The sequence below is a fragment of the Dendropsophus ebraccatus genome, chromosome 11, assembly GCF_027789765.1.
Source record: "Dendropsophus ebraccatus isolate aDenEbr1 chromosome 11, aDenEbr1.pat, whole genome shotgun sequence".
Classification (NCBI taxonomy): Eukaryota; Metazoa; Chordata; class Amphibia; order Anura; family Hylidae; genus Dendropsophus; species Dendropsophus ebraccatus.
The window spans coordinates 7,545,963-7,566,952 of NC_091464.1; the positions used below are offsets into that span (position 1 = coordinate 7,545,963).

Sequence of the window (20,990 nt, forward strand, 5' to 3'; positions counted from 1 at the left end):
CCCTTTTGTAAAAAATATATTTTGGTATTTCTATTAGCTTGTTTAGCCGAGAAACAAAATTGAGATTAAAATGGAATCCCTTGCCTCAGTGTATCAGTGGGAGGCCCCGCACGCCTCTGCTCCCTCCGCTTAAAGAATTGACATGTCAATTATTTTAACGGCGGGCGGACGCATGTGGGGCCCTTTTAGTTTTTAAAAGTTGAGATTTGAATTTTTGGTCCAATTTGCCACCCTGCCCTTCTTGAAACAAACTTCCAGCACATGTGGTTGGTAAATCACCTGTTTTCAACAGAATTTGCTCTTTTTCTTCCGACAAGTTTTTGTTTCCAGCAGCACAAAATCCCATGCGGTGTACCACATCTCAGTGTTAGGTTATGTTCGTGCTACGGAATTAGTGTGGAATCAATTCTTTGGGCGGATGGTGGAGTGTGCATGGGACATCCTATTGAAGCAATGGGACAGGCCAAAATTCTGCGCTGATTCTGTACCGTGAACATACCCTAGGGTTATATTTACACACTGGAGATTTGTTATAGAAATTTGTGGGTCTGAAAGTTCCTCACTTTTATAGTGAGTTTCTCTAGGCCGGGGCTGCACTGCAACTTTTATGGCTACATATTGATGATCAGTTTTGCGTGCAATCTTGTGGGCTATAGCCACGGATTGCTGTGTACTTAGTAAGAATACATGTGCTAACACAAGTGATAGCTGCCTGGAACCTTGAGTGTTAAATCAATCCATTCCTCATTCCATGTTCACAGCCAGGGTCTCTCTCTTGCCTGCATAACACCATTACATGCTTCCGTATTGGCTTGTCTGCTGCTGGAGACTAAACTCTCAACAGGTAGTGGAAAGTAGTTTGCAGGGAAGTGAGGCACCTAGTGACCGAGATTTACAGGCATTTACATGAATTTCCTAAAAGACTTTCTGTGAATTCAAACAGAGGACAGAGCCCTGTGTCTATTAGTCAGTGTGGCTAGGCTAGGGTAGGGTACCTTGGCTTTGGCTCTCCAGGCATGATGACTCTCCAGCTGTTGTAAAACTACAGCTCCCAAGGTTCCCTACCCCTGGTCTAGGCTGTCTGTTCTGCTGGAGCTAAGAAGGAAGGTTTCTGCCAATAATCTACATTGCAAAGCTCCAGAGGTGTATTTTAATACCAGATTTGATTTGGGTTCCATAGTAAAACATTATGGGGGAGATTTATCCAACATGATGTAAAGTGAAACTGGCTCAGTTGCCCCTAGCAACCAATCAGATCCCATCATTCATTCCTCACAGACTCTAAAATGAAAGGTGGAATCTGATTGGTTGCTAGGGGCAATTGAGCCAGTTTCACTTTACATCATGTTTGAGAAATCCTCCCCCTATATGTTTTAGCCATTCAGCTTTGGAATTCAGAAACCCTTATGTAAAAGTGGAAGCCCTAGTTTTTCCTCTTTGTGTGATCGTTTCCCTCTTATACACTCTTGTTACCAATAGTCAGGAGCAACAATTGCTGCTTCTTCATTCCTTATCCGGTCCGTATAGAGAATGCTATGTGTGAGCCTTTAGAAGCGTTACATGACTCGATCTGAATGATGGATAATCCAAAGTTAACTCCTAGAGCAGTTTTGCACTTTCATTTGGCCTTAAATAATGAGATCGCTATAAAAATGCACATTTGTTTTGTCAAATATAATTTACTCCTTAAACCGTAGCTGGATGTTTTCTGGGGAGTTTGAAGCTTTTTTTTTTTTTTTGTTGTTCTTTTGATATTTTTTTTTTATTACAGATGTTCATTTTTTGAGGGTGGCCTTATCGGACCTTCTGTTTTTACCACGATATAAACAACTGCTACTTCTTGCCTGGTGTGACCCACAAACACTTGTTCTGTACCCTAGGACAATGTACATGGGATTATCCATTTCCTTCCCAGAGACAGTAGTTTAAAGTCAGAAATTTGAATCTTCCTCGTCTGTCGCTGGTCTTTTGTACAACTTGCCTATTTTGTAATATTATGGTAGGATGTATAGAGGACCAGACTTCTCCAGTTTTGAGTTTTTTTTTTTTTACACTTTTGATGGGGGACATTGTGGTTAATCTTCGGCGTCTTTGATTTTCTTCCCTGTATTAACATGGTAGTACTACAAGGGAGTGGTACCTTCCTGTTGCTGCTCTCTTCACCTGACAAACTCAGGAGACTGTCCAAAACCAGATCCCATACGTGCTGGCACAAAATTGTATTCATTTTTATTTTGTACAATATTGACCCAACTCCTAAAAAGGTTAATAAATATTCAGTCTAATAAGATTGTTTGACTTTTGTGCAGTTTTTTTTGCATTTTGTCACTTATTTCCTTGTCCATTGTGTACTGCTCCCCCCTCCCCCTATATATAGAGTGAACACAAGTCTAAAGGTCCCCATACACTTATCAGTGGTGGGGCCTGCCTTCAGTATAAAGTGAATGGTGAACTTCTGAGACATGTCTGTGGATCTGGGGGTCAGGTGTAATAAAATTTTACTACAACCCCTTTGTTCTCAGATACTGTTGCCCGAGCTGTCTGGCTGCAGCTTACCTCTCCCCATAAAAACACAGAAACGTTCTGCCGGGTCGATTGTCTAGATACAGACAAAAGCCACAATTTATTGGTATAGATTTTTTTTTGAGCCAAAACTAGGAATGGACTATAAACAGGGAACAGGTCATAAGACTGATTTTTTTTTTTTTTTTCCTCTTTTCAAATCCAGTCCTGGCTTTGGCTCTAAAAAAAACAAAAAACTGTCAGATAATCTGTTGGTGTAATAGGGCCCTAAGACTGGTATTGCTAATCACTCGGTCTACATACAGAGCTTATTCTGAGGCCTTTGCTTACTATCAGTACCCCATACTGGTTCTTGAGGACAGAGGAAGCTCACTCCATTAAGATTGCTACAGTTAGGCTCCGTTCACATAGCACCAGCTTTCCTGTCATAATGACAGTCTATGGGAAGCTCACGCGCCTCCTCTCTCAGCGCTGAAGAATGAACATGTTCTTTCTTCAATGCGGAGACAGGAGGCGTGTGAATCTCCCATAGACTGTCATTATGACAGGGAGGCTGGCAGGATTCCGTGGCGGATAATTCCTCCTGTTTTGCTCCGTGTGATTGGAACCTCATACTGACCACAGCATTTAAAAGGAAAAGTCTGGTCTTTTTTTTTTGACTTGGCAGCCGGCGGGGGAAAAATAACTACATAATACAGAATCCAATCCTAACTTGCCTCTCCTTGTGCCCTTGCTGCTACACCAGCTCCTGGACCCCAGTCAGAAGGCAAGTCCTGATAATGTCACTAGGGGGGGAAATGCCTTCCTGGCTGATGGATTACATGCTCAGTCACTGATTGGCCGAGCAGGCAATCAATCGGGTCATAGTGTTGGCTGAAAGAAGTTATCCGAGCCCGGCAGAGGTCCCAGAGTGATGATCCAACACTAGAGGAGAGTTAAACTTCTCCTTTAGGGTATGTTCACACTGAGCAAATAAGGCAAAATTTCGTGGCGAATCCCGCCATGCTCGGTGACCTGCTGTGAATGAATGAGAGGGTAACTTCTTTGAGCAGAAAGCGGCGGCTGCGGAGGAGCGCACGCTCTGACAGGCGGAATTCATACTGTCTTACTCAGTGTGAACATACCCTTAGGGTATAAACACATAGGGCGGATCCACAGTGAAATCCAATACAGATCCCTGGCCTGTAGTTTGTATGGGAAGCCATTCTTGCAGCGCGATAGGCATCCCGCTGCAACTATGCAAGACCACCCCATTAACCTCCCGCGGGTAGGGGCATATACTGTACCTGCTCCAGGATCCGGCTTGCTTTGAGGTTTCCCAGCTGGATGTGGGGGCAGCACACTCATTGGCTGAGCGGGACGTCTAGATGGGAATCTCTGCAGCAAGCCAGATCCTGGAGCAGGTACAGTATAAGCTCCATCTGGCGGGGGTTAAAGGGGCAGTCTCTTTACATATGGCTTCCCATACAAACTACAAGGCAGGGACTCACATCAAGAAATACGCTGCGGATCTGCCCAGTATTTGTACCCTTAGGGCACAAACACACACACCGTATATGCAGCAGATTTGATGCTGCGTTCAGTTATATAGATCTAATCTGCTGCATATCACAGCAGTAAATACGCAGCGTATATGGTGTGTGGGTTTATACCCTTAAAGTGTTACCTGCCTGGTCTTGTGTGACAGCCAGATCCCAGCGCAGGTAACAGCTCTGCTCCTGAGCCGGCATCATCTGCCTGACACACCAGGTAAGACATTCTGCTGGAAGGGGTTACGGGGGAACTATGTTGCTATGGCTGGTACAGATGGCTTAGTAAAGGCTGACACTGGCAGTAGCAACCGATTGGACTCTGGCCATGTATCTGTCAGTAAGGCAAGAAATGCTGTGATCACTATTCACAGTATTTTAAAGGTTTAAAAAAAAAAAAAAAAAAAAAATTGCTCATTTCACTTATTAGTTGTGAGTACCGATATACAAAGCGGATATGAGGCAAGCGCGGCTTTAAGCTCACTTCATCCTATAAAACGAACAGTGATTTCTATTCAGTATAAACTGCACCCCCCACCACCACAAAACAAGATAACAGAGCAGATGGGTCTGTGGATTTTTATTAATTTATACAACAATAAATAACCCAAAACAGGGCTAAGTCCCATATCAGCAATCCTCCATGTTCCTGGTCCATTCTGGGCACAGCTGCCATATAGTGTAGGCCTAGGTACTGGCAAATGGCTTTCATACCAACTTCTATTTTCCCTGCAGATGTAACGGACTGAAAGTAACTTCAGCAGATTCCAGCACTCTCTGATTTCTGTAATGAGAGACTTTGTTAATGGAATTTTTACCCTTATGCACGTTGTGTCCATGTGAATCTGTCAATACACAAGCAATGGTTGTCGGAGGGGTATTTAGCTTGTTTGTAGTTCTTTAAATGCTGGAAGGCTGGGCTATGTAATTCAGGTGCAAAATTACCAGAACCAGTAACTCCCAGAGAACATTAAAGTTGTCACACCCGGCCCCCGCACACAGGCCGCAGCCTCCTCAGCTGTCACTCCCAGCTCCCCGCACACAGGCCGCAGCCTCCTCAGCTGTCACTCCCAGCTCCCCGCACACAGGCCGCAGCCTCCTCAGCTGTCACTCCTAGATCCCCAGACCCCGCACACAGGCCGCAGCCTCCTCAGCTGTCACCCCCAGCTCCCCGCACACAGGCCGCAGCCTCCCCAGCTGTCACTCCCAGCCCACCAGACCCCGCATACAGGCCGCAGCCTCCTCAGCTGTCACTCCTAGATCCCCAGACCCCGCATACAGGCCGCAGCCTCCTCAGCTGTCACTCCTAGATCCCCAGACCCCGCATACAGGCCGCAGCCTCCTCAGCTGTCACTCCTAGATCCCCAGACCCCGCACACAGGCCGCAGCCTCCTCAACTGTCACTCCCAACTCCCCGCACACAGGCCGCAGCCTCCTCAGCTGTGAATCCCAGCTCCCCAGACCCCGCACACAGGCCGCAGCCTCCTCAGCTGTGAATCCCAGCTCCCCAGACCCCGCACACAGGCCGCAGCCTCCTCAGCTGTCACTCCCAGCTCTCCAGACCCCACACACAGGCCCCAGCCTCCTCCGCTGTCACCCCCAGCACACAGGCCGCAGCCTCCTCAGCTGTCACTCCCAGATCCCCAGACCCAGCACACAGGCTGCAGCCTCCTCAGCTGTCACTCCCGGCCCCCGCACACAGGCCGCAACCTCCTCAGCTGTCACTCCCGGCCCCCGCACACAGGCCGCAACCTCCTCCGCTGTGAATCCCAGCTCCCCAGACCCCGCACACAGGCCGCAACCTCCTCCGCTGTGAATCCCAGCTCCCCAGACCCCGCACACAGGCCACAGCCTCCTCAGCTGTCACTCCCGGCCCCCCAAACAGGCCGCAGCCTCCTCCGCTGTGAATCCCAGCTCCCCAGACCCCGCACACAGGCCACAGCCTCCTCAGCTGTCACTCCCGGCCCCCGCACACAGGCCGCAGCCTCCTCCGCTGTGAATCCCAGCTCCCCGCACACAGGCCGCAACCTCCTCAGCTGTCACTCCCGGCCCCCGCACACAGGCCGCAACCTCCTCCGCTGTGAATCCCAGCTCCCCAGACCCCGCACACAGGCCGCAACCTCCTCCGCTGTGAATCCCAGCTCCCCAGACCCCGCACACAGGCCACAGCCTCCTCAGCTGTCACTCCCGGCCCCCCAAACAGGCCGCAGCCTCCTCCGCTGTGAATCCCAGCTCCCCAGACCCCGCACACAGGCCACAGCCTCCTCAGCTGTCACTCCCGGCCCCCGCACACAGGCCGCAGCCTCCTCCGCTGTGAATCCCAGCTCCCCAGACCCCGCACACAGGCCACAGCCTCCTCAGCTGTCACTCCCGGCCCCCGCACACAGGCCGCAACCTCCTCCGCTGTGAATCCCAGCTCCCCAGACCCCGCACACAGGCCACAGCCTCCTCAGCTGTCACTCCCGGCCCCCGCACACAGGCCGCAGCCTCCTCCGCTGTGAATCCCAGCTCCCCAGACCCCGCACACAGGCCGCAGCCTCCTCCGCTGTGAATCCCAGCTCCCCAGACCCCGCACACAGGCCACAGCCTCCTCAGCTGTCACTCCCGGCCCCCGCACACAGGCCGCAGCCTCCTCCGCTGTGAATCCCAGCTCCCCAGACCCCGCACACAGGCCACAGCCTCCTCAGCTGTCACTCCCGGCCCCCGCACACAGGCCGCAACCTCCTCCGCTGTGAATCCCAGCTCCCCAGACCCCGCACACAGGCCACAGCCTCCTCAGCTGTCACTCCCGGCCCCCGCACACAGGCCGCAGCCTCCTCCGCTGTGAATCCCAGCTCCCCAGACCCCGCACACAGGCCACAGCCTCCTCAGCTGTCACTCCCGGCCCCCGCACACAGGCCGCAACCTCCTCCGCTGTGAATCCCAGCTCCCCAGACCCCGCACACAGGCCGCAGCCTCCTCAGCTGTCACTCCCAGCACACAGGCCGCAGCCTCCTCCGCTGTGAATCCCAGCTCCCCAGACCCCGCACACAGGCCACAGCCTCCTCAGCTGTCACTCCCGGCCCCCGCACACAGGCCGCAACCTCCTCCGCTGTGAATCCCAGCTCCCCAGACCCCGCACACAGGCCACAGCCTCCTCAGCTGTCACTCCCGGCCCCCGCACACAGGCCGCAACCTCCTCCGCTGTGAATCCCAGCTCCCCAGACCCCGCACACAGGCCGCAGCCTCCTCAGCTGTCACTCCCAGCACACAGGCCGCAGCCTCCTCAGCTGTCACTCCCAGCACACAGGCCGCAGCCTCCTCAGCTGTCACTCCCAGCACACAGGCCGCAGCCTCCTCAGCTGTCACTCCCAGCACACAGGCCGCAGCCTCCTCAGCTGTCACTCCCAGACCCCCCCCCCCCCCGCTGTCACTCCCAGCCCCAGCCTCCTCAGAATAATAAGGACAGGGTCGGAAAACTTCAAACTCATGATAAAAATGCATTTTTCAGCTAATAAACCCAATTAAAGTTTCTTAAAATCACCTGTACTATTGATTTCTTTAAAAAAAAAAAATTAAGACAGTGACACTTTACGTTATATACTTTGGGGCTACAACTACAGTTTTTGTAGAACCCCTTTAAGAAAATTGATAGGGTCATATAGTGGAAAAGAAAATGCAGCATGTACTCGGAGTGTCAGATCACCCAATCTATATCCACAGTACCTTATCCAATGGTAAAAGAGGTCACAGACACATCCAGAGGCCATACTGGAGACCTTCAGAAAACTTTACAACTCCCACCTTATATGTTGTTACGTTCCCCTTTGCCCTTGCAGTTAGAAGTAGTTTTCCCATGGCCGGACTTGGCCACGGGAATCTACAGAGGATTTCATGCTGGGGATTTGGTGGTACAGAATTTATGTTATAGATTTAACCAATATAAATGGCTGACATCTGCAGCTAAGGACTAAGGATGTGGGAATCTACTTCTAAGTCGTTTCACACCAGGATTTAAACAGAAAAATGACAGGCAGAGAGGCCAATTAGAAGCCCGGCTGGGTCTCACAGGCTTCCATAGTTGGTAGAGAGCCTCCAGAAGTCAATGGCAACCATTGGAACCCACATGATCGCATTGAAATCAGGAAAGTAGTCGCTGGAGGTAACTGCACTGTAATCACTACACTGGCTGCATGCTGGAGACTGGTCATACACCCCTGAATACAATGATTTATTCTTTGTACACAGACACAGATTAAGTACGCTATTCAGTCTCTGACAGGGGGACAATGACCCGTAGTCAGCCAGTAAGTGCATGTGGGTCCCCAGCTTCTGTGTGCAACTCTCTCCCCCTCCCCCCAGTTATACCCCTGTGACCTGCGGCTGGAGGAGGATGGACCATGTGCCAGCGTCAGTCGGTGATATGCGGCATTAGTCGGTGATATGGTGTGCAGCTCTCTACCCCCCGGGTTATACCCCTGTGACCTGCGGCTGGAGGAGGATGGACCATGTGCCGGCGTCAGTCGGTGATATGGTGTGCAGCTCTCTCCCCCCCGGCTTCAACCCCAGTGACCTGCGGCTGGAGGAGGATGGACCATGTGCTGGCGTCAGTCAGTGATATGGTGTGCAGCTCTCTCCCCCGGGTTCTACCCCAGTGACCTGCGGCTGGAGGAGGATGGACCATGTGCTGGCGTCAGTCAGTGATATGGTGTGCAGCTCTCTCCCCCGGGTTCTACCCCAGTGACCTGCGGCTGGAGGAGGATGGACCATGTGCCGGCGTCAGTCAGTGATATGGTGTGCAGCTCTCTACCCCCAGGTTCTACCCCTGTGACCTGCGGCTGGAGGAGGATGGACCATGTGCTGGCGTCAGTCGGTGATATGCGGCGTCAGTCGGTGATATGGTGTGCAGCTCTCTACCCCCAGGTTCTACCCCTGTGACCTGCGGCTGGAGGAGGATGGACCATGTGCTGGCGTCAGTCGGTGATATGGTGTGCAGCTCTCTCCCCTCGGGTTCTACCCCTGTGACCTGCGGCTGGAGGAGGATGGACCATGTGCCCTCGGAGCGGCTCTTACCCTCACACTCCCGGCTGCGGAGCCATGAGATCGATGTCAAACATGTTCCGCGCCGCCCATACACCGGCCACGAAGAGCCCGAGGTTCACCAGAAGATTCCTGCAAAAACACAGAAGAGTTAGCGCGGCCGACAATCAGGCCTCACAGCGCGGTCACGTGATCGCTTCTCACCGGCGGAAGTCATTCCTGTCGGTTATAAAGCGGTAGGTCCCGCTGATCCACCCCCGGCTGCCCGCACTCTTCTCCACACTCCCCGCTGCCATCGTGTCCCGATCTATGACTGCTTCCGGGTAGAGCTGCATCCCTCCAGAGCGCTCGATGACCCGGATACAGACGGAGGTCATACACGGAGACCACGCCTTCTCCTCGCTCACTTCCTCCTGGGGGCGGAGCACGGCTTCAATTCACTCCTCCTCCCAACTAATAATACATGAAGTCACGTGATTAATTCTTAAACGTGCTGAGGGAGCATGCGCAGTGCGTGTTATGGCCTGCCCTGCATATTAGAACTATAATGTATCTTCAATTCTATTACTGTCCCTACTATACTGTCATTACCTCCATGTATCTACTACTACTGTCACCACTATACTGTTATTACCTCTATGTATCTGCAACTACTGTCACCACTATACTGTCATTACCTCCATGTATCTACTACTACTGTCACCACTATACTGTTATTACCTCCATGTATCTACTACTACTGTCACATCGTGCAGTGGGCGGGTCCATCGGCCTCTCGTCGCAGGATCTGGTGTTTTTCTTAGTGATCTAAGACTGACTCACAGTGGATGGTGGAGCTAATAGCTATGCAACAGCGGTGTTGACCAGGAGGGGGCAATTCATTTTCCCATGGGGCCACATGGGGGGAATCATTCAAATGGTGTAACTGGATGGGTTTATTTCAGAATATTAAAGTGTCTTATTGATGTGATGAAAGGAATGTATTATTTTAATGTGTTATACATATATATATATATATATATATATATATATATATATATATATATTGGCCTTGTATGGCTGTGTGTAAAAGTCATTGTCACACCTATGTCAACTGTCCAGTCATATACTTTCACAATAGTGTTAACATTGGAGGATACGGTTGTTTGTTGCTATTGTTGTATGGCTGAAAGAACCTTGTAGCTGTAGTTGTAAAACTGGGTACCCATTGTGCTTGGTAAATATGTACAAGGCCGGAGAAACGTCAGATAACTTCCATTCGTGGTCATCAGTGGTCTACATAGACATAGAAGCACATCACCCACACCCAAACTTACTATAAAGGTCGGGGGTATGTAGCTTCTAGTCAGCCTCAGCTGGGACCATGGAAGGAAGGTGCCCAGCACCCTGTAGGTCTTCAAGGGAAATGGGCGTATATTAGACCATAATATACAAAGGGGCTCCCCATTTCATTGTGGATGAAACAAATCTGCACCTGTACTATCTGTTACTGCAGCTAAGTATTGTTTTATGTATTAAATACCTTCTTTTTCTATAAATCTGTGTGGTTATAGCCTTCTGCGACTATTATTAAAAGCAACCGCTTACATAATGGTGTCAGAAGTGGGATAATAGTGATAGAGTTGCTATAACTGTGTAATAGAAATATAATGTATGTGTTAGCTGAGATGTGTAGTTGTGGGGTAGATGACAAAGTGAGTCCAGTCCCCTGGTGGGTGTGTAGATCGCCACACTGTGCACCCAGCACTCGAGGTTGGTGACACCATTTCAGCTGACAGACCCCAGTCGGCTGGTGGTGAGTCTTGTCATGTTTCTTGAATGGCTGAACCGCAGCAGATGTGGGATGGATCTGTGTCTGCTGGTGCGAATTGAGAGAGACATACAAGATAAGGCTATGTTCACACTGCGTAAAACTATGGCTGTAGTTCTTGCCGCAGAACTACGGCCATAGTTTTGCGGGGTGGAACATTGCCTTACTGTCAGTGGGATCCCGGCCGGAGCGTACACACATCGCATACGCTCCGGCCGGGATCAATGCGGTGCCGGAGGAAAATTGACATGTCAGTTTTTTGCGTCCAGAATTCAGGGAATTCAGGCCGCAGAAAGACCTGTCAGTTCACACAGTGAAGCGAGCGGCTCTGTGTGCTATGGCAAGCTCTGATGCGGGCGCATGCTGATGCGCCCGCATCAGAGCTCCACGGCCGAACAGATCATCCGGCCGGCACTTAAGTACCGGCCGGGATGATCCGGGCAGAGACCGGCCGTTCCGTGACCCCGCCGGGGTCACGGAACGGCCGGTCTCATACGCCGTGTGAACATAGCCTAAAGAAGTGAAGCAAGTGGGCTTCATAGATGTGGAGATTCTAGGGTGGGAGCAGGCTCCTCACCAGGTTTTGGCTAATGTGTGGTCGCAGTGTGTTGATTTATAGGTTTGAAGTAACTCATGTTGAGAGTTTGAGAGATGTGAAACCTGTAGTAATATGTTTGCAAAGAGTATGAGTAGAAGTTGAGTGTTATTGGCAGGTAAGAATGGATGTTATTGTTTTACCGGTATTGGAACAACAAAAGTGTAACTTCCAGCCATAAATGAAGGCTTGTATGTGTTTTTATAATGACATTGTATGTGTTTTTACACTGCAGAAAAGTTTTTCTCTCTGTATCTGGGAGAGCAGAGTGAAAAAACAATAGAAGGTCTGGAGCTCACAGGAGGTTTAGTCTCATAGTAATTGACAATATGTAGCTCTGCTGCTGCAGGAAGGTTTTTTTTCTGGGACTTATCTCTGGAAAGATTAGTTGGGGACTCTGTGTTTGTCATTTGAAGGAAAGTTTATGGCTATTTTGTGTCTGAGAGCAATAGACTTAGGGCCCTATTCCACGGGCCGAGGAGGGCCCGATTAACAATGTAAATAAGCGCCGATCTGCTAGTTCGTCGCTCGTTTACTGGGCCTTTTCCACGGCCCGATGATCGTTGAGCGAGGGCTGCAGGGACATCGTTACCGATGTCCTTGCAGCATCATACATTACCTGTCCAGTCTTCTTCTCCGCTCTGTCTTCGTCCCCGGGTCCCGCGCGCTCTATCTTTAGAATGGCCTGTCAGCTGACAGGCCACTCAGCCAATCACAGGCCGCGGCGGTCCGGCCTGTGATTGGCTGAGGGCTCCGTCAGCTAACAGACCATTCTGAAGATAGAGCGCGTATGCTGCTTGTCAAATCGTTGGTCGCCCGTTGGTCGCCCGCCACCGAACGATAATCGGCCGAATCGGGCCAAATGGGGCCGATTCAGCCGATTATCATTACTGTGGAATAGGGCCCTTAATCTCTGTGCAAAGTGTTGTACTCTGTCCATTGTTTTAGTGTTTGTATTTTCTGTTTGTGGACCAGTGAGATAAAAGATAATCTGATGGTATATGATGACGTCATGGGATTATTTAATCTATGATATATCTAATATGTCTGTGTTTTCCCTGCAGGTTCTTGAAGGAGTATTGATATATATATATATATATATATATATATATACATTTAATTTGGTAAATGTAAACTGGAGTATAAAAAGAGAAAAATCCACGTGGTGATATTGATGGCACCTTATAAGATTTGAAAGATAACAATGAGTTTTGTTTGTTTCCACAGCTGGAGGAAAGTTTTGCCCTAATGAAAAGTTTTGTTTTTTTCACAGTTTGGCAGGAAGGATGGAGACCAAAAACCTTAAGGGTACAAACCCACTTGACGTATTTGCTGCGTGAATCAGTCTTAAAAATAAGCAGGCAAAACGCAGGTTGGCTTTATACAATTGTTCTGCGTTAAAATACGCAATTGCGTATTTTTGAAGCGTGAAGCTACATGCGTTTTTCGCACAGGTTGTTAACAACTGATGCTTTGCTAACAACAAGCTTCACGCTTCAAAAATACGCAATTGTGTATTTTAACGCAGAACAATCGTATAAAGCCAACCTGCGTTTTGCCTGCTTATTTTTAAGACTGATTCACGCAGCAAATACGTCAAGTGGGTTTGTACTCTAAGGCACTGTTCACACTACGTATATTTTCGGCCGTAGTGCGAACCGCGAATATACGCCCGTAGTTTTGAGGTTGATGCGTTCGCTTGAAAGTATACGATATACGGCCACACAATGCACACTACGTATGAGCCTACGACCGGATCGTATACGGCGCCCTGAAAAATGAACAAGACCATTGTTTGAGGACGTAACTGTTCCAACTCACAGCCGTGGACTTCAGTGCGGTCCCGTACGGAGTACTTATTTCAGCCAAATTGAACTTGATTTTTAGATCCAAAAGGTTCTGTGTGTTTTTTTGGGCTGGGCGAAGATTTCCAAGTAAATGACCTGCCTCAGATCGCTTCGAAACAAGCTAGGGAAGCATAACTGTACTATGGGCGTATGTTCGCGGTTCGCATGCATCCGGCGCATGTCTATTTTTCCCACGGCCGTAGTTTCAGCCGCACATGTACGGCTGTGTACGAACTACGGCCAGAATCATACGTAGTGTGAACATAGCCCAACTATGTAAAATACCATTAATTATCTGCTCATATAATAGGAGTATAAAAAGAAAATTTGGCCAAGGAGGAGAAATGTGAAAATGTTCTCATTATAAAATTAAGTAGATCAACTTTTTGATATGGTTTACCACGATTTTTTAGGCATTTTATGATGCTTTTTCATAATTTTTTTGAAAGGAGCTCCATGTTTTGTTTTATTTTTATCATTTCTTTTGTGTGAATTGTATGTTATGAATGGATGGGCCCATGTGTGTTATATGTTTGTACATGTCTGTATTGCTATATGTGTTGTCTGTCTTGTGATACCACAAGAAGGTTAGTAGGTTTTCATGGTCCCAGGGTTACAGACGACTGACCTGAAGTATGACAATACAAAGCCCTGGACTATGGGGGTGGTGACAAATGACATAGAAAGGTGGGAGGAGAAAGGGAGAGTGACAGCCCCTTATGTTTGGATATACCAGCCCTTTGCTCCTCCTAAAGATTTCATTGTCACTTGAAATCCTGAGAGGGAAATAAGGTTGAGAAGTCTGAATTGTCTTCAGATGCCTACTTGGTGCTATATAAGCAGGGGCGGTCTTGGCATTTCTGGGGCCCCAAGTGAAGTTATGTCTGGGGCACCTCGACACGCACTCCACAACAATAGACCGCTGTGTGCTGCCCCCAGTAGTATATACCCCTTGTGCGCAGCTGCCAGTAGTATATACCCCTTGTGTGCTTCCCCTCAGTAGTATATACCCCTTTTGTGCTTTCCCCAGTAGTGTATAGACGCCTGTGTGTTCCCCTAGTTATATAAAGCCCCCCCGGTGGGCTCCCCAAAAGTATATAGACCCCCTGTGTGCTGCCCCAGTTGTATATAAACCCCCTGTGTGCTGCCCCCAGTCGTATATACCCTGTGTGCTGCCCCCAGTTGCATATACCCCCTTGTGTGCTCCCTCACTAGTATATAGACCCCCTGTGTGCTCCCCCACTTGTATATAGCTCCCCTGTGTGCTCCCTCAGTGGTATATAGCCCCCCTGTGTGCTCCCCCACTTGGATATAGACCTCCTGTGTGCTCCCCACTTGGATATAGACCCCTGTGTGCTCCTCCAGTAGTATATTAACCCCCGTGTGCTTCCTCCAGTAGTATATAGACCCCCTGTGTGCTCCACCAGTATTATATAGATCCCTGTGTGCTCCCCCAGTAGTATATAGACCACTGTGTGCTCCTCCAGCAGTATATAGACCCCTTGTGTGCTGCCCCCAGTTATATATAGACCCCCTGTGTGCTCCCCCAGTTATATATAGACCCCCTGTGTGCTCCCCCAGTTATATATAGACCCCCTGTGTGCTGCCCCCAGTAGTATATAGACCACCTGTGTGCCCCACCAGTAGTATATAGACCCTCTGTGTGTTCCCCCAGTAGTATATAGACCCCCTGTGTGCCCTACCAGTAGTATATAGACCTCTGTGTGCTCCTCCAGTAGTAAATAGACCCTCTGTGTGCTGCCCCAGTAGTATATAAACCCCTCTGTGCCCCCCATTTAGATATAGACCCCATGTGTGCTGCCTCAGCAGTATATAGACCCCCTGTGTGCCCCACCAGTAGTATATAGACTCCTGTGTGTTCCCCCAGTAGTATATAGACCCCCTGTGTGCCCCACCAGTAGAAAATAGACCCTTGTGTGTTCCCCCAGTAGTATATAGACCCCCTGTGTGCCCCACCGGTAGTATATAGACCCCTGTGTGCTACCCCAGTAGTATATAGACCCCCTGTTTGCTACCCCAGTAGTATATAGACCCCCTGTGTGCTCCCCCAGTAGTATATAGCCCCCCTGTGTGCTCCCCCACTTGGATATAGACCTCCTGTGTGCTCCCCAAGTTGTATATAGACCCCATTCTGCTGACCGAAGTAGTATATAGACCCCTCTGTGAAGCCCCAGTAGTCTATAGCCCCCCTGTGTGCTCCCCCAGTTATATATAGCCCCCTGTGTCTTCCCCGTTATATAGCCCCACTGTGTGCTCCCCCCGTTACACAGGCCCCTGTGTGCTCCCCTTCCCATATAGTATGTAACACAATATAACAAACACTTATACTCACCTGGGTCCGGGCGTCTCCTCTTTTCTTCACTCTTGTGGCCGCAAGAGTTTTCCCTACGGACACAAGAGGCCGCACTCCCCTTGTCCTGGCACCGATGCTCCAGTGATGCCACTGGAGCACCGCCACCACAAGGACAGAGCGGCCACTTGTGACCGCAGGGAAAACACTTCCTGTGGCCACAAGAGTGACTGACAGGAAGGGAGCCAATGGCTCCCGCCCTGTCAGTGCTGCTGCTGCATGTAACTGTGAGCGCTCATTACGAGTACTCATAGTTACAAATCAGATCACAGCAGCGAGCGGGGCAGCGGCCCTGTCTAACGGTCTTGAGCACAAGAGAAGAGCGGGGCGTGGGGGCCCCCTGGATGTTGGGGGCCCCAAGCGATTGCTTGGGGTGCTTGGTGCCAAAATGGAAAATATTTGATTGAAATTGGTTTTTGGATAAATATTAACCCCTTAGTGACCGTTGTGCTGCCTTTTTTACGGCGGCCACTAATGGGCTTTATTCCGATGCGTACGCCTTTTAACGGCGTACGCATCGGAATGAATTGCCGCCCGGTGGCGGCGGCAGTGCGGGGGATCAGCGGTCAGTGTGACAGCTGACCCCCTCCTGTAACTGCCCAGAGCGGAGGATTCTCCGCTCCGGACAGTTTAACCCGTTAAATGCCGCTGTCAAAGAATGACAGCGGCATCTAACGGGTTCCGGTGTGTACCGGACGGTGCCGCAGGTCCACTTACGTGATCGGAGGTCCCCCGACGTCCCATGGTAACTGCGGGGGCCCAATGAAGGCCCCTGGGCTTACCATGGATAAGCCATCCTGCTGACAGGGGTGGCTGTGCTACTGCCTGTCAGCAGGATGGTTACATTATACAATACACTGTACTGCAGAAGCAGTACAGTGTATTGTATAATGTAACCTAAGTGTTACACTAGTGTATAGTAATGTACACTAGTGTAAAAAAGTAAAATAAAGTGCACCAAACACAATCCCCCCAGCCCCCCCATAATAAAAATGCATTACATTACCCATACACTATAAAACATTACATAAAAGCGATCAAAAACACAAATCATATACATATTAGGTATCGTTACGTCCGTAACGACCCAATCTATAAAACTATATCAATAATTTTATTGCACGACACACGCTGTAAAAAAATAAATTAAAAAACAGTACCAGAATAGCTGTATTTTATCAATCTGCTTTAGAAAATACGTCATAAAAGAGATCAAAAAGTCATATACATATAAAACTTGGTATTAGTAGAAACTACAGATCTTCCCACAAAAAATAAGCCCAAAACCAGCTCTGTCGCGTAAAAGATAAGAACGCTATGGATCTTGCAATGTGTCGACAGTTTTTGTGGGTTTTGGCTAGGAAGATAGTTTCTATTGCGCCAAAGTGGTAATAGTTAAAAAAAACCTACACAAATGTGGTATTGCCGTAACCGTAATGACCCAGAGAATACATGCATTATGTTACTAGTGACCGCCAATATGAATTTTTACGGCGATCACTAATGGGCTCTATTCTGCTGCCATCAGCTCTTTATGGCGATGGCGCAGAATAGTGCAGCAGCGCCGGTAATGCCAGCAGCCCCCTCCTCTCAGCTACCGGAGGTCGCTGAGAAGTTGGGGCAGAATGTGGGGTCAGTCTTGGCCAGTCCCCGCACCGACGATCGCCGTTATTACCAGTATAACGGCGGCCACCGGTAACAGGCACTGCATGTTTTCATCTCCTCTCACCGTTAATCCACAGTGAGAGGAGATGAATACATGTCCCCCCCGGAATAACCTTAGTGTTCACAGTAATTAATTCCTTAGGGTACAAACACACTTGCCGCATCGGCAGCGAGTTTCTCGCTGCGTATTCGCAGCGAGACTCGCTGAGGATCCCGGCCCTGTGTACTCAATGGCAGACAAACTGCGAGTTTGTCCAAAGGCCGACCCGTTAACCCCCCGGCCGCCGGAGACTATACATCACCTGGTCCCGACTATACATCATCTGGTCCTTCGCTGATTCCCAGCACATCCCGCTCGGCCAATCAGTACGCTGCCCCACCGCAGCACTGATTGGCTTAATAGGCCGTGAAGACGTCGGGAGCCCCGTAGCCAGGATCAGGTGACGTATAGTCTCCGGCGGCCGGGGAGTTAACAGGGCAAGCTGCTGACAAACTTGCAGCAGGGATGTACATCCCTGCTGCGAGTTTGTCTGCCATTGAGTACACATGGCCGGGATCCTCAGTGAGTCTCGCTGCGAATACGCACCCAGAAACCTGCTGCGGATACGACAAGTGTGTTTGTACCCTTAAAAAAAGATCAAACTCTCATTCTCTCCACTACCAGAGGTGGCGGAGAGCATGGGGCAATGATCAGGGACTAGCCGATGTGGTCCTGGTACAAGTGATCAGCGGTATATACTATATACCACTGATCACTTGTTCCAAATGCTGCCGGCACTTTTTGTCCCTTGTCACCAAAAATCATTGGTGATGGGATAAAAAGTCAAGTGCCCCGGATTACCTGTAACCACCCCGCATTACCTGTAACCACCCCAGATTACCTGTAACCACCCCAGATTACCTGTAACCACTCCGCATTACCTGTAACCACTCCGCATTACCTGTAACCACCCCAGATTATTCATAACCACTCCAGTTTACCTGTAACCGCTCAGATTACCCGTAACCACCCCAGATAGCCAGTAAAAACCCCCAGATTGCCTGTAACCACCCCAGATTGCCACAGGCTACCCATAACCACTACAGATTACCCGTAAACCACCCCAGATTGCCCATACCCACCCCAGATTGCCTGTCACTCCTCCCCCAGATTGACCATCACCACCCCAGTTTGCCTGTGACCCCCCCCCCAGATTGCCTGTCACCAACTCAGATAGCCAGTAAACACCCCCAGATTGTCCGTTACCACCCCATATAGCCAGTAAACACCCCTAGATAGTCGGTAAACACCCCCAGATTGTCCGTTACCACCCCATATAGCCAGTAAACACCCCTAGATAGTCGGTAAACACCCCCAGATTGTCCGTTACCACCCCAGATAGCCAGTAAAACCCCCCAGATAGCCAGTAAACACCCCTAGATAGCCAGTAAACACCCCCAGATTGCCCGTAACCACCCCAGTTTGCCCGTAACCAACCCAGATAGCCAGTAAACACCCCCAGATTGCCCATTAACACCCCAGATTGCCACAGACTGCTCGTACCACCCCAGATTGCCCGTCACCACCCCAGATAGCAAGTAAACACTCCCAGGTTGCCCGTTACCACCCCAAAATGACGCTCCTTCCCTTCTGAGCCCTGCTGCGCGCCCATACAGTGGTTTATGCCCACATATGAGGCACCATTGTACTCAGGATAACCTGCTTTACAAATTTTGCAGTGCATTTTCTCTCCTGTTTCTCGTTAAATTGAGAAATTTCAAACTAAACAAACATATTATTGAAAAAATAAATTTTTTTCATTTTTACTTTCTAATTTTTAATCCTTTCCTCTAATACCTGTGGGGTCAAAATGCTCACTGCACCCCAAGATGACTTCTATGAGGGGTGCCCTTTCCAAAATGGGGTGACTTTTGGGGGGTTTCTCTTCTGCGGACACTACAGGAGCTCTGCAAACGCACCCAGCGCTCGGAAACTTGTTCAGCAAAATCTGCACTGAAAATGCTAATTGGCGCTCCTTCCCTTCTGAGCCTGGCTGTGTGCCCATACAGTGGTTTATGCTCACATATGTGGTACTCTTATACTCAGGAGAACCTGCGTTACAGATTTTGGGGTGCGCTTTCTCTCCCTTTCCTTGTGAAGTTGAGAAATTTCAAACTAAACAAACATATTATTGGAAAAATTCTAGTTTTTCTCATTATACCCCTAGATTAATTCCTTAGGGTGTGTAGTTTCCAAAATGGGGTCATTTATGGGGGTTTCAAGTATACAAGCCTCCTAAACACACTTAAAAAAAGAACTGGTTCCTAAAAAATTAGTTTTGGAAATTTCATGAAAAATCGATAATTTGTTGATACATTTCTAAGCCCCGTAGCACCCAAGAAAAGTAAAATATGTTTACGAAATGATGCCATAATAAAGAGGACATATTGGTAATGTGACCTAGTAACTAATTTATGTCATATGACTTTCTTTTTTTAGAAGCAGAGAATTTCAAAGTTTGTAAAGTGCAAATTTTTCATGATATTTTTATGTTTTTCACAAAAAACACAAAAGATAGTGACCAAATTTTGCCACTAATATAAAGTACCATATGTTACAAAAAAACAATCTCAGAATTGCTAGCATATGTTTAAGCATCACTGAACTATAAGCGCATAAAGTGAGACAGGTCAGATTTTGAAAAATGAGCCTGGTCATTAAGGCTCAAATAGGCTTGGTCCCTAAGGGGTTAATAATGCAGCGATAAATTGAATAAGTTCAGAAGGTTCAAGATTGTTTACAAACAAAACAATAAGGGTATTGGTGAATTGGTGTTACTGAAGGGTGGGGGAATTGTGTTGGGAAAATGCCTGCATTGGATATAGCTATATATGTATGTAATAAACAAAAAAGTTGAAGGTTGCCTTGACCCTTCTGATTTCTGTTTTATGTGTAGCTTATGTGAATACTAAACTCTTATGAAAAAGAATATTTCTATTTATGTACTTATCCGACATTCTCTTTTGTTTTTCCCTAGAATCGATCTCTACAAGCAATCTAGTTGGAACTGAAGTGGGAAGATCACCAACAATTGGTCAGCAACAGATCCCTTTATAAGAATTATTTAATACGTCCTTACATGTGGATTTTCCATATTTTTCATATTTTTTATTTTATCTAGTTGGACCACTAATTGGAGCCTGGTGTAGGAGTTGAGTGGGAGAGTGTGTGTTGATGGTGTTCTGCACATCTAAGCCCCCACGGGAATCAGATCGTGTTGCCAGCGATACTGCAAGGTGATGCCTTCTGGCAGGTTGATTACGTGAACCCGGTCCAGGGCATGTTTCAGTCTAACCCGTGTTAATAGTAGTGCCCAGAGCAGAGTGACACCTTGATGCCTGAGACTGTGTGCTGAACTCACTCGCTCCTACTTTTGTACATTTATACCTCTTTATACAGATTATCAATATTAACATTAGACACCCTAAAAGGCTCCTATTGGTCATGTATACGCATGCGGGTTTTGTGCCTTCCAAAGTGGCGTGCGTTCCACCGTCACGCTCCCAATATGGACTATCCAACATGTTTGCCCCTATGTACGCATTCGATTATTCAATAAGCTGACTAATTGAGTGATTATTAACCCATATG

General features: G+C 48.6%; 2 protein-coding genes across 3 annotated transcripts in view; one reads left to right on the top strand and one right to left on the bottom strand.

Annotated features, from left to right (window-relative positions):
• USP49 (ubiquitin specific peptidase 49) overlaps positions 1-20,620 on the top strand; it is an 86,798-nt gene extending 66,178 nt beyond the window's left edge. Inside the window, exons 8-9 of one of the 2 annotated variants that reach the window (XR_011358914.1) lie at positions 20,377-20,433; positions 20,521-20,619. The gene's annotated coding sequence lies outside the window, so the exon portion shown is untranslated. Of the gene's footprint in view, positions 1-20,376 lie in introns of both variants that reach the window. The other variant, XM_069946003.1, reaches the window with a different exon arrangement.
• On the bottom strand, positions 4,618-9,497 carry TOMM6 (translocase of outer mitochondrial membrane 6). Its single transcript, XM_069945139.1, has 3 exons — positions 9,276-9,497; positions 9,105-9,203; positions 4,618-4,836 (listed from the first exon to the last, which is right to left on the bottom strand). The coding sequence occupies exons 1-2, from the start codon at positions 9,446-9,448 to the stop codon at positions 9,107-9,109; spliced, it is 270 nt and encodes an 89-aa protein (XP_069801240.1). The 5' UTR covers positions 9,449-9,497; the 3' UTR covers positions 4,618-4,836; positions 9,105-9,106.
• Positions 20,621-20,990: the final 370 nt, after the last annotated feature.

Bases quoted from the DNA above. Each gene is read 5' to 3' on its own strand.
- TOMM6 (XM_069945139.1), bottom strand. From the start codon at position 9,448: ATGACCTCCGTCTGTATCCGGGTCATCGAGCGCTCTGGAGGGATGCAG. The intron at 9,204-9,275 runs GTGAGAAGCGAT...GTGTTTTTGCAG, and splicing joins GACAGGAATGACTTCCGCCG to GAATCTTCTGGTGAACCTCG.